General features: G+C 35.8%; 1 protein-coding gene across 4 annotated transcripts in view; it reads right to left on the reverse strand.

The window, feature by feature from the left end:
- The window catches only part of Neo1 (neogenin 1), a 165,339-nt gene that overhangs the window by 109,375 nt on the left and 42,365 nt on the right, over nucleotides 1-13,599 (reverse strand). For all 4 annotated transcript variants that reach the window (XM_050151829.1, XM_050151828.1, XM_050151827.1 and 1 more), the window contains exon 2: nucleotides 5,060-5,377. In XM_050151829.1, the coding sequence (XP_050007786.1) occupies nucleotides 5,060-5,377 (318 nt within the window). The remainder of the gene's footprint in view (nucleotides 1-5,059; nucleotides 5,378-13,599) is intronic.

A 13,599-nucleotide genomic window follows, 5' to 3' on the forward strand; every position in this document is an offset into this window, starting at 1 on the left:
TTCCTCATTGCTGGAAAAGCAAAGTGTGATGTAAAAAAGGATAAGTAGAAAATAAATGCTATATCATATTCCATGATGAAGGTATCAACATAGACTTACTTATAGATTATCTGACTATAGATATAGAACTACACAGCTATAAAGGCATGGATAAATATACATTTTATATAGATAATGAACTTACATTAATATTCAAACACACACATATACCACTTACATATTCCCTAGTCCTAAATCTATGTCACTTCTCTAACAGGCCAAATAGTGACTTTATTTTGACTTCTAAATATCATTCTCCACTGCAAGGAACCAATGTCCTAAAGTGGAGGCTGATTCTATGGGACAGGGAAAGAACAAGGTAAAGTAGGTCATTAGATAAAGTTTTAACCTTAAAATATATAAGAAGAAACTATTTAGCGCAGTAATCAAGATTGAAAAGAGTTTCTGAAACCAAAAAAAAAAAAAAAAAAANTGTCCTAAAGTGGAGGCTGATTCTATGGGACAGGGAAAGAACAAGGTAAAGTAGGTCATTAGATAAAGTTTTAACCTTAAAATATATAAGAAGAAACTATTTAGCGCAGTAATCAAGATTGAAAAGAGTTTAAAAAACCAAAAAAAAAAAAAAAAAAAAAAGAAAAGAGTTTCTGAAATAATGACTCCAACACATTATTAATCCATAAATAACAATCTGTTGACTTGCACTAATATCAACAAACAGTGGTTTAGAAGGAAAAGACCTACTACAAAAAGATGACAGAACTAGGAACAATAGCCATTTGCCAACCACTATCTTAAAATAATTGATTCAGGCAACAATCTTTCAGTGATGTTACAACTACTAGTGAAAACTGATGAGGCACAACGAACTTATAAAATGCTAAAATACTTCTTCCCAAAATACTATTAATTATAAAAGCACACTTTATTTTGAAGTGGAGAAATACTACACAGATCATCTTAAGTAATAAACCAAACATCATTAGCAACAGAACAGTACAATACTTTGGTACATCACGCTGAAAACATTAAACTACTTCCATAGTATTTCTCCCCAAAATGCAAAATCTCAATCTTCTCATAGTAGGAAATCAAACTCAAAATCAGACAAGGAAAACCTGAGGTCCTATTGTATATCAAATGAGTATAAGGATATAATTATAAAATGACACGTAATCAATCTTACACCAGAAAGGAGGGTTTCTGCCCTTTTATTTTTCTATGATCTGTGAAATCTAAATTAAATGACAGTATTACATTAATTACTTAATTCTAATGAAAATCTGTGGTTATTTAGGAGAATGTCCTTGTTTTCAGAATGCAGACTTAACACATTCAGGCAAATACAACATGTTTGTCACTTACTATTCTTAATAGTTCAGGTAAAAATGTGTATTTGAATAATGTGTTGTGTAGTTTTGTGTCCAGTTGGCACAAGAAAGAATTACCAGAGAAGAGGGAACCACATCTGAGAAAAAGCCTCCCTAAGACTGCCCTGTCAACAGGTCTGTGAGGTGCCTTCTGATGATTGATGTGGTAGGGCCCACCTTTGCAGGGAGTAGGTGGTGCTATCCCTTGACAGGTGGTCCTGAGTGCAATAAGAAAACAGGTCAAACGAGTCATGGACAGCAAGCCAGTATGCAGTACTCTCCATGGCCTCTGCATCAGTTCCTGCCTCCAAGTTCCTACACTGCTTGAGTTCCCTACCCTGACTCCCTCCTGATAGAATGTGACCTTAGAGTTGTAAGTAGAAATAAATCCTTTCCATCTTTTATCACATCAATGCAAAAACTAATTAATACAAGGATGGTAAAGTAGATGTTGAAAAATGCTAACTGGGAGATCTGAAAGGCATACGAAGACTTGTGAATGCACATGAGATTTTTTGGTTCCATCTTTAAGTTTTTTAAGTTCTTTAAGTTTGAAATGGTTGTAGTTTTAAATATTCTATAGATGCCACAGAACATAATGGCTACGAGCATTAGTTAGCCACTGGAGTCTCAAGCTTGAATTTAAATTAATTCTACCTTTCATGGTTATGTAAAGTTGGTAAGTTACTGATTCTAAGCCTCAGTTTCTTCATCAGTTATATGAAGATTAACAGACCACACAGAGTGATTAAAAATGTTAATCTAAGTAGTTTATAAGGTATACTGCCTGGTGTATAAACACTCAAGTAGCTACTAGTACTAACAATATCTTAAAGGTAACTTTCATGTGCTCATAACACAACAAAATGTTTCTGTAAAGAATAGGAAATAAATTTTGAACAATTATTCTAGGTTTTTTACTTTTATGATGGTGAGTTAGTCAAATAATAACATCCAAGTTTTCTAGTACCCCTATGTATTTTCTTTGATTTTATATTATGGAGATTTTCAAAGGAAAGAAAGATAAAGTAGTCCAAATATCTATTTGGTACAGAAACAAACAAAAACATAATGGAAAAGGTAACTAACAAAGACAACACAGAATCTAATAAAGTTAGGTAGGTAGAACCTAATAAAGAATTGTCTTCTAGTTTGCTTTTTTTAAAAAAAAAAAACTACTCCCTCTAAGGTCTTGTGAAAATGAGTAATTTTAAAAAGCATAAGGCCATAACAACATATGGGGATTTGTCAGACAAAAAAATTTCAAAAAGTTTCTGAATAGGAAAAGCAGATGGATACACTAGTAAGTGACATATCAAGGCAAAGACTGCCTTAGCTTCCTGTGCTCCAGCTGCCTCTGGAGAAGTGCAGGAGAAAAAAGAGTGGGAGTGATACATAGAATTGGCAAGGATAGATCGACACTGTCTGTATTTAGAGCATGCCATTTCCTAACCTTTGAGTGTAAAACACACACACAGCCAGGCTACTCTCCAGGCAAAACAACAGAAATGTCATTTGTGCAGAAATGAGAAGAGCTCAGAGAAAAGAAGCCTTGTATTTAAATCTACGAACTACCTCTTTAATAATCTCAAAAACTTCCTTGCTTTCTGGCCATGACTAGAAGTAGCTCTGCTTGCAACCAAAAATATCTACAGTCTTTTAAAGTGTCAAAGCTGGCAGTATCTTTTTTAAATGATTTTTGAGAACTTTTTTAAATAAATAAATTTATAAACCATGATGTTTCACACTTGAAAACTCAATATGAACAGAGTTATGTCAGCATCTCCATAACCTAACACCGTTAGCATCCCCTAAAGAAACTACTCAGTTCCCACTTGCTGTCAGGTACTTAACCCTAAGAAACCAACCAATCTATTTTCTTTTCTACACATTCTGGACACTTTGTATATATGAGCATGAACAGTGCATAACCATTTATGACTTCAGTCCTTTTTAATGGTGAAGAACATTCCACTATATGGAAATTTCCTATTTTGATTATCTATTCCTCATCTGGTGGACATTTGGGTTATTTCCACCTTTTGTTTATTATGAATAGTAGTCAGGTACACTATTGTGTGGATGAATGTTCTGAATTCTGCCTAACATTGTAAGGAACTATAAGACAGAATGGTGAAAGTGCTCTGATCCCAGAGTGGAGACTGGACTTGAAGGAGAGGATGAGGTGGTAGTGGAGCAGGTATAGCCGGGGGTAAGTAAAGTCAAGGGTCATCTTAGGAAAGAGAAACTGGACCAATACAGAAAAACCAGGAGGCAGAATACAATGGTCTTGGTGGTGGGGTTTAGAGGACAGCAAAGAGAAAGGAAATAAAAGTAAGAGGCCAGAAAAGAGATGTAAGAGCATAAATGACAAGCAGAAGCTTGGCCTGAATGAATTATCAAGGAAGTCACGACACCAATTTACTTATTTTACACATTGTAGAAAGAATGGGGGAGGAGGAGAAAAGAGAAGTGAAAAAGACAATTATCGCATAGGGTTAAATTGTGACCCCCTACTTTTATTTTTTTCCACCCTCAATCTGTGATTGTGGATGATTAATATAGCATTAGGTCATATCCAAATTAAATTTTGAGTATTTGACTCCAAAGACAAAAAGGGCCAAAATCCTCTAAGTCGGGGTTCTCAAACTTTCTAACACTTCAGCAACCCTTCAATATGGTTCCTCACCCCAACCATAAAATTATTTTTGTTGCTATTTCATGACTGTAATTTTGCTATTGTTATGAATTGTAAAGTAAAGATTTGTGTTTTCCAATGGTCTTAGGTGACCCTGTGAAAGTGGTTCTCAACCTGTGGGTCAAGACCCCTGGGTTTGTCAAATGACCCTTTCATTTCATAGTGAGAAGGAGCAAGAGATGACTAAAACTGTCCGGTTCTATCCTCACACACCTGCAATTGACCAAGGTGAGTAAAGAACACGGCCCTCCACAAAACTGCTTCACTTGGTACTCAAGTAAAGAAACCCTATCTAGAGAATGCTAGTGTCTACTCTAAAGCAGGCATGAAGTATTTGGGAAATACATCCTATTTCTCTTGAGCCTTAATTTCTTCACATTTGCCATCATTTAAACAGAGACTCTTGAAAATGAGTTAATATTCTCTTTTTACAACTTCTGCTTTCACTCTGCCTTCTATACTGATATATTAATGACACTACAGATTTCTAAACAAATATTGTCAATTCCCTAAAGTTTAATTACTGACTTCCTCTCTAACATCATTTAGTCCAGGCTTCTGCTTACCATTTATGTGCTAAACATCTCTTTTACGTCCTCTTATTCATATTCATATCTCTTTTCTCTTTGCTGTTCACGACCTCACCACTAGAAACCAGGATTCTGGCTTCACTAAAGTTTTACTAAGCCACAGTGTTATGATGAGTAGGCTTTAAAGCCACCAGTTTTCCAATATAAAACTACCTCTTTCATTACAAGTTAAGAAAAAAAACTGCTTAGCCATTCTCATATCAACTGTGAACCTTCAGACAAGCAGAAAAGTGCTAGTTTATTCTGCATAATCCTAAGCACATTGAGTGTAGTCCATAAAAAGGGTACATGCATAACTGACATGCTAAATGACCTATTACGAATTAAGTGAGAACTACAGCATACTGTTTTATTTAGATCTTATTAAAATAGAAAGTCTAGGTAAATCACTTAGTAGGACTTACCTGCTACTGTGAGCTTGGCTGTTCTGCTGACGATAGTTCCAAGATTATCAACAGTGGCTACACACTGATAGAAACCTTCATCGGGCTTATTGTGTTTGGAATGCACCACATTGCTGATGAATAAAGATCCATCTGGGAGAAGCTGGCGGCGATCATCTGATACTAAGTTTAAAAAAGTTCCATCTTTCTTCCATTCAATTTTTGGAGCAGGCTCAGAATATGCTGAGCAGTTTAATATAACAGAAGAGCCTCTAACTGAGAGTGTATCCACTGGCTCCACCAGAAAATAAAATGGAGTAAATGTTCGAACACTGGCTCCTACAAAAGAAAAAAGAAAGAAAAAAAAAAAGACAAGCTAAATAAAAATTTCTTGTTATTTCTGTAAGAATAAACAACATATTGGAAGATTATTCTCAGATGATTGTTTTTTTTAATACAATACACTATAAACGCCTGATAAATAAAATTTACTAAGAAACCAAATGATTCATTTAGAAAAAGAAAAACTTGAGACCAGCTTTACTAGATAGCATAAGTTGCTAATAAAAGTTTAAATTGAGAATGGTGGCACACACCTTTAATCCCAGGACTGGGAAGGCAGAGATAGGAGGAGCTCTGTAAATTCGAGGCCAGCCTGGTCTACAGGGCAAGTTTCAGGATAGCAAGGGTTACACAGAAAAACTGTCTCAAAAAACAAACAAAAATAAAACAAAAACCAAAAAATAATTTCTTTGAGTGGAGAGATGACTCAGTGGTTAAGAGCACTGACCGCTCCACCCAGGTTCAATTCTCAGCACCCACACATCAGCTAACAACTGTATCTCCAAAATCTGACACCCACACACAGAGATAAATGCAGGCAAAACACAAAGGCACATAAAATAAAAATAAATTATTTACTGAGTGGTGGAGCTTCAATCCCAGCACTCAGAAGGCAGAGGCAGGCGATATCTATTGAGTTCAAGGACAGGCAGGACTACACAGAGAAACCCTGTCTCAGAAAAGCGAAAGAAAGAGGGAGAAAAACTTCTTACAAATAAAGTATCTCTTACATTAGTTACTTATACTCTGTTCCTAAATTTGATAAACATTTTGCACATTTTCCTAGTAGGGTATTCAACCTCTTGACTTAAAAGCAACTACTCATGATGACAATCACATTTCCAAATATTCCCCTTGCTATCTGACTTTATAATTTTGTTATAAAAATTTTTCTTGGACTGTAAAGATGGCTCAATGGGTAAAGAACTTGCTTGCTGAACAAGCAATTAAGCTCAGATACCCAGTGTCTACATAAAAGCAGGGCAATGCAAAGCATGCCAGTGGTTCCCAGAAACTTGTGGGACAGCCAGTCTAGCCAAATCTAGGTTCAGTATAAATAATCCTGTCTTACAAACTAAGGCAGACAGTGATAGAGAAAGATACCCAATGTTGGCCTCTGATCTCAAGCCTATGCAGGGATGGGTACATTTATCACACACACACACACACACACACACACACACACACACACACACACACACACGTGTGCATGCACACACCCAAGTAATTTTCTAAGTAATATTTTAAACTACATAAAATTGTTATTCTTAGCCAAGTTTTCTTAAGAGTATTAAATGTTTAAAATACTTTTTAGGTTTATTTTATGTGTATAAATGTTTTGCTGCATGTATGTGCACCGTGTGCATGTACTGCCCACAGAGGTCAAAAGAGGGAATCATATCACCTGCAGAGTTATAGATGGTTGTGAGCTACTATGTCAGTGCTAGGAACCAAACCTGAGTTCTTAAGCACTAAGTCATCTCTTCAGCCGCTATCAAGTTTTTGTTAGCTTTATTCTACTTTGTTACATTCGTGATTTCATTTTCTACATTTAATTTTCATCAAGAACTCATTTTGATGCAAAGAGCACAGAATTCAGTTTAATGTTTTAAGTCTTTGGCTGATACTTTAAACATATGAAGAAAAAAAAATGACCAAAAGAACATTTGCTATAAACTTAGGCAGATAAAGCTTTGCTTTTTATTTTTTTAAAAAAAAAAAAGTCCAATTGGTATGTAAACAACTGAAGCTATAATCAGGCTTCATCTACAGCAAAGTCTAACTGAAACAACGACACTAAAACCGATATTTACAAATAATATTGTGAATTTAAGACACATCAATCCTGTTTTATTAGTGACTGGTTCTAAATAAATATGAAATAGGATGGTAGTAGGAAAAACAATAAAGAGAAACCTTCCAACTGTTTAAAAAGTTTCCTAGCACTTAGAAACCTAGGCAAATTCCAAACTACTCACTCTTCTCCCAAGAACCACAAGAGAGTATTAGAAAAAAGGTTCAGGTCAGACAGTGGTGGTGCACACCATTAATCCCAGCACTCGGGAGGCAGAGGCAGGCGGATCTCTGTGAGTTCAAGGTCAGCCTGGTCTAGAAGAGCTAGTTCCAGGACAGGTTCCAAAGCTACAGAGAAACCCTGTCTCAAAAAACAAAAACCGAAAAAAGGTTCAGGTCTCCATTCCCACACAATGAGGACTATGAAATGTATGTGTCAAGTCTTAAAACCTCTGGAAATGAACTTATCAGTTTTTGAAATGTAACAAATTATTTTAGTTAGTACTATTAACATGTCTACTACATTAACTTTCTAGAACTATAGAAGGTACAAAATGATAGGTAAACTGTACTCTTATCTTCCTGTGTGTTAGACTTGCATTATACCACCTGAATCTAACATAGAACTCAAGAGATACCACTTTATTAGCAGGACAGCGAAAATATGCAAGTTTAAAAGTGTTTAAAATATACTAATATATAAAGCACAAACATAATTTTGAAAATCATCAGTACAAAATCTCTACCATTAAAAAACATATCAAAATAAACTAAGCATAATCTCAGCACCTGAGAAGAGCTCAGAAGTTTAAGATCACCCTCCACTAAGGCCAGCCCTGAGCTACATAAGAAAAACAAACAAAATCAAAAAAATGGCAGCAACAATTTAAGTGGCTTATATTTTAACTCAGTCTTGTTTTTTATTTTGTTAAAAAAAATTCACATATAACTCCCTTCAAGTTCAAACCTCCCTCCCCTTTTGAGATAAAGTCTCAAGATGATCAGGTCTTGAACCCTGAACTTGTAATGAAAGGTGACTCTGATTCTCTTGCCTCAGCCACCCAAGTGCTAGTATCACAAAGATACCTCAGCTATCACATGAAAATAGCACAGTAGGGCATCAAAAACAATTTTGAAATCAAGATTCACAGTTTTCTGCAAATTTGCTATCCTTCAAAAAGTCTGAAATACCCTTGGGAGCTCTCTGAAGTGCCCTGGGCGGTACCTCAAGGCAATTTGTGATCTGCTAGCTAGGGATTTATATTTTTACAGCATTTTTTATTCAATCATATTCCTAATATCCTCCTCATGGAGTGGACAGGCTCCACCCCTAAATTATGTAACATAATTTCTAAAGCCAAGCCCACTGGTTAAAATATTAATAAATTCACAGTCACCAGTCTAACTTTAGCTAATTAGCAGTATGTCACTCTCCCATGCTAAGACTTGGTGATAGATATTTTGTAAATGCTGATGAGTTTCTAAAATATTACACAGAAGAAAAGGGAAATCCAAGAAAGGCAAAATAATTTTATAGAAGAAAATGAAAGAAACTCCACCTGTTAGGTGCCAGGTCTTAAAACTATGGTAATTAAGCAACCACAGTTCAGAAAGCAGAGGATTTTTTATTTATTTATTTATTGAGCCATAAAGTAGATTTCTAGCCTTTTCAGGGATATCCATATTAACACACTGTGGACTCGTTTACATTCTCACCAGCAGTGTATAAGGGTGTCTTTTATCTGCATTCTCAACGGCATTTGTTATTATTTGTTTTTTTTAATAAATACCATTCTTAATGAAGTAAGATAAAAATCTTATTGTAGTTTTAAATTTGTGTTTCTTAATGGCCTGTGATATGAAATGTTCTTTTATATATTTTTAAATTTATTTTCTCTTGAGACAAGATCTCACTATGTGGAACTTGATATGTATACCAGACAGGCCTTGATCTCACAGAGATCCACCTGCTTCTGCTTCAAATGTTGTTCGGAATGAAGATGTACTCCAACATTCTTGGGTTCATAATTTGTTCATAACTTCATCTTTTGAGAACTGTAGGTCTAATTCATTAGACCAGTTTTTGATTAGGCAGTTTAGTTTTTTGATCACTGGTGATCATGTTTTTGAGTTGAGTATTATAGATTTTAACCCTTTGTCAGATGTATAGCGGCTAAGATTTCTCCCATTTTGTAAGCTGTCTCTTCGTGCAGTTGTTTCCTTGAGTGTGCATGGATTTTCCTTTTGTTCATGAAAACCCATTTGTCATTGTTGGTGCCATTTCTTGAAAGACTGAGTTTTATTGAGCTATATATTTTTCTCCATTCTCCTCCCTTCCATCCTCTCCCATGGTCCCCATGCTCCCGATTTACTCAGGAGATCTTGTCTTTTTCTATTTCCCATGTACATTAGATCCATGTATGTCTCTCTTAGGGTCCTCTTCGTTGTCTGGGTTCTCTAGGATTGTGAAGTGTAGGGTTTTTTTTCTTTATGTCTAAACGCCACTTATCTGTGAGTACATATGATATTTGTCTTTCTGGGTCTGGGTTACCTCACTCAATATGATGTTTTCTAGATCCATCCATTTGCCCCAAAATTTCAAGATGTTATTTTTTTCTGCTGTGAAGTACTCCATTGTGTAACCATGCCACGTTTTCCTTATCCATTCTTTGGTATAGGGGCATTTTGGTTGTTTCCAAGTGCTGGCTATGATAATCAATGCTACTATGAACATAGTTGAGTGTATGTCCTTGTGGTACGATTGAGCATCCTTTGGATATATACCCAAAAGTGGTACTGCTGGGTCTTGAGGTAGGTTATTTCCTAATTTTCTGAGAAATTGCCATACTAAAATACAAAGCAGCTGTACCAGTTTGCACTCCCACCAGCAATGGAGACGCATTCCCCTTTCCCCACATTCTCTCCAGCATAAGTTGTCATCAGTGTTTTTTGATCTTGACCATTCTTAGGGGTGTAAAATAGAATTTGGTAAAGGCAAAAGGTCTCTCTAGTGGCTGACTCCTTTACTTCTCTGATCTTTCAGCATTTACCCTGATATATGACTTTTGGTTTATTAACAAAACCAATTAGAATTCACACAACACATATTTGCATCACCCATTTCTGAGAAATAGTCCTAGTATCATCTCCACTTCACAGAAGAAAGCAACACAGAAATATTAATTGTCAAGGGTCACACAGGTTAAGAATAGAACCAAAGTCTAAGATCATGAATATTACAGCATGTCACTAAACGTATCCATAAAAAATATTCCAGATATATAGAAAGTATGTAATAAAAAAATCACAGGAAAAAATTTAGGAAATAAAAATAATCTTGGAGTTTAGACAAATTTTTAAAATAAAAACAGGAAACCTCACAGAAAAGGAAAAACAGATAAACTTTAAGTTTCTTGAATTTAAAAAACATAATTAAACTTTTGCAAAACACAGAAATAGGGCAGGCAAGCAATAACTAGAGAAAATGATTTTATATACAAGAGAGAATTTAAAAGTTCAAAATATTTAATAGAAAAATGAGTGAGGCTATATTCCAATAAAACCATCACATGTGGCACGATGGACTGGATCCACTCAGTGTAGTTCAATGGAGCCCATGCGACTTAGAGTACTGTCCAGCAAAAGCTGAGCTACATTTCAGTAGAAAATTAATACTACCAATGAATGTAAATTACAGTTCCACGAGTATGTGATTACACAAACATTAAGAAAGGTAGGAAAGTGTGTCAGTTTATTACTACTGGTTACTGTGAAGGATCAAGTTAAGAGGATAATGGAGTAAAAATCTCTAAGTACACATAAAATGGTTTCACAATTTTTTTTTAAAAAAAATCAGTTCATTGTTTAACAATCATTAGCAGAGAGTGTGGAAACACAATTTATTTTTTTAACAGTTTTCCTTTGACAATGCAGAGGGCTCTGAGATATTCCTGAGCTATGACTCTGAACAAAAACTGACCTGTACTTCTCACCACTCCTCACACTACATCTACTTTAGTCCATGCTGTACTGGTTTACTAAGACCAGAGTCACTAGACAAAGTATGTTGAAATAAGCTTAATGGATCCTGTCTGGTATCTCCTACATTTCCAGGTCTCTACAAATTTCTCACTTCTTAATAGAATAGTTCTCACTTCTTAATAGACTATTCCTCACTTTGTGATAGATTATTTTACACCTCTTGATAGAACACCATCTTAGGAAAGGACATTGTCCATAGGGAATTATGTTCAGTTATAAGCACCATCTCCCAAATACCAACAAATCTAACTGTATGATTCATACTAGCTGTAAATTTTGTAGTACCCAGAGTAAGATATCAACACATGGTATTTTAATACCAGCAGAAATAAAACCCCTGTTCTTCTTCAGGAAGAAGTGCAAAATTCAACAGTGGAAAGGCAGAGTACAAAAGCATTCTGTGTAACCTTCTTCACTACAAGAAAATTATCTCATTGCAAACTGTCAAGTGACTTAGTTTCTTACACCTTAATGTTATCTCAATCAAGCACATCCCATCCCATTTCCCAATGTGACATTCCATCTTATTCTTTTGTATTTAGTACCACTATATACTTCAGTCTTAAGTTCTCAATTTTTAATTAAAAATGGAAAATTAAAATAATTCAACATTGAAAGAACACAACTAAATATATTTATATTACCAATTATATGCAGATATTTACAAAGCGACAGATTTTTCTCTTCCATTTTACTACATAATATTTTAGCAATTCCAGCTCCACTCTGCACAGCTAATTCTTCCAAAGACGAAATTTACCTTAAACACATCATCTTTTGTTTTTTTTCTAACCATGAAACTCTTTTTCTGGAGAAAATATGTCCATATTAATCACAAGTTTATAGAGCAAGAAACTGAAGGCAAAAGTAGAAGATACAAAACAGAAATAAAGAATCCAGGATCTAATTTGGGGTTCTCTAAGAACACCCAGAGGTACTTCAACAGTAATTATGGACAAAGCCTACTGAGTGTTCACTATGCACCAGGCACTACTTTCAGGCTTTACAAGCATTTTCTCAATCCACTTTGTTAGTGGCAAGAATTACCAGTTCTGATTTATAAAAATTTATAAACATTTATGAAAATGTTTTCAGGGAGGTAGCACGGCGGAGGTGCCGGCTCCACCCCCTGCTCAGGAGTGTCAGAGAGAAAATGAGATGGTGCAAGTGTCAGACTGGAAGCATCGACAGCAGTGGCTTCCAGAAACTATATTAAAATGTCCAAGGCAGCATCCAGTGCCATCTTCTGTACGAGATACCCCTCTGCACCAGCACCCACTGGAGCCACAGACCCACCAAGAGGAGCAATCATCAGAGCCCTGACTCCATCTGCATCTGGAAGACCTACCACCTGAGGCTCCAGCTCACCTGCACCTGAAGGAGTGTTCGCCTGAATCATAGCCACCAACTACACCAACTGGAGGAAGAGAAACCTCCTGAAGCACAGGCTCCACCTGTACCGATTGGAGAAAGAGATGGGTACACAACAGTGCAAGACACTCAACAACATAAAAAGCAATAGGCACCACCAGAAACTAGTGGTTCTATAACAGCAAGACCTGAACATCCTAATGCAGATGAAGCAGAAGAAAATGGCCTTAAAAATAACTTTATGAAGATGATTGAGACCCTTAAAGAAATGCAAAAATTCCCTTAAAGAAATGGAGGAAAAGACAAACTAAAAAATTGGAAGACAGAAAACCAAGAAGGAGCAATCAAACGGGTGGAGGAAACAGTTCAAGACTTAAAAACTAAACTAGAAGGAAGCAATAAAGAAAACACAAACTGAGGGAATTCTGAAAACTGAAGAGTAAATGACCAGGAACTACAGATGCGAGCATAAACAACAGAATACGAGCAATGAAAGAGAGAATCTCAGGAGTTAAAAGATATGATAGAGGAAAAAGATTCATCAGTTAAAGAAAATATTAGACCTACTAATGCTTAACATAAAATATCCAGGAAATCTGAGACACCATGAAAAGACCAAACCTAAGAATAATAGAGATAGAAGAAGTTCAGCTCAAAGGCATAGAAAATATATTCAACAAAATTTTGAAGAAAACTTTCCCAACCTAAAGGACATGACTATAAAAATACAAACAGCTGGTTGTGGAGAAAGGGGTACCCTCATCCATTGCTGGTGGGAATGCAAACTTGTGCAACCACTTTGGAAAGCAGTGTGGCGGTTTCTCAGGAAATTCTGGATCAACCTACCCCTGGACCCAGCAATGCCACTCTTGGGAATATACCCAAGAGATGCCCGATCATATGACAGGGGCATTTGTTCAACTATGTTCATAGCAGCATTATTTGTAATAGCCAGAACCTGGAAACAACCTAGATGTCCTTCAATGGAAGAATGGATGAAGAAAGTGTGGAAT

The sequence above is a fragment of the Alexandromys fortis genome, unplaced genomic scaffold (assembly GCF_014885135.2).
Source record: "Alexandromys fortis isolate MF-2015 unplaced genomic scaffold, M_Fortis_MF-2015_v1.1 scaffold_70, whole genome shotgun sequence".
Taxonomy (NCBI): Eukaryota; Metazoa; Chordata; class Mammalia; order Rodentia; family Cricetidae; genus Alexandromys; species Alexandromys fortis.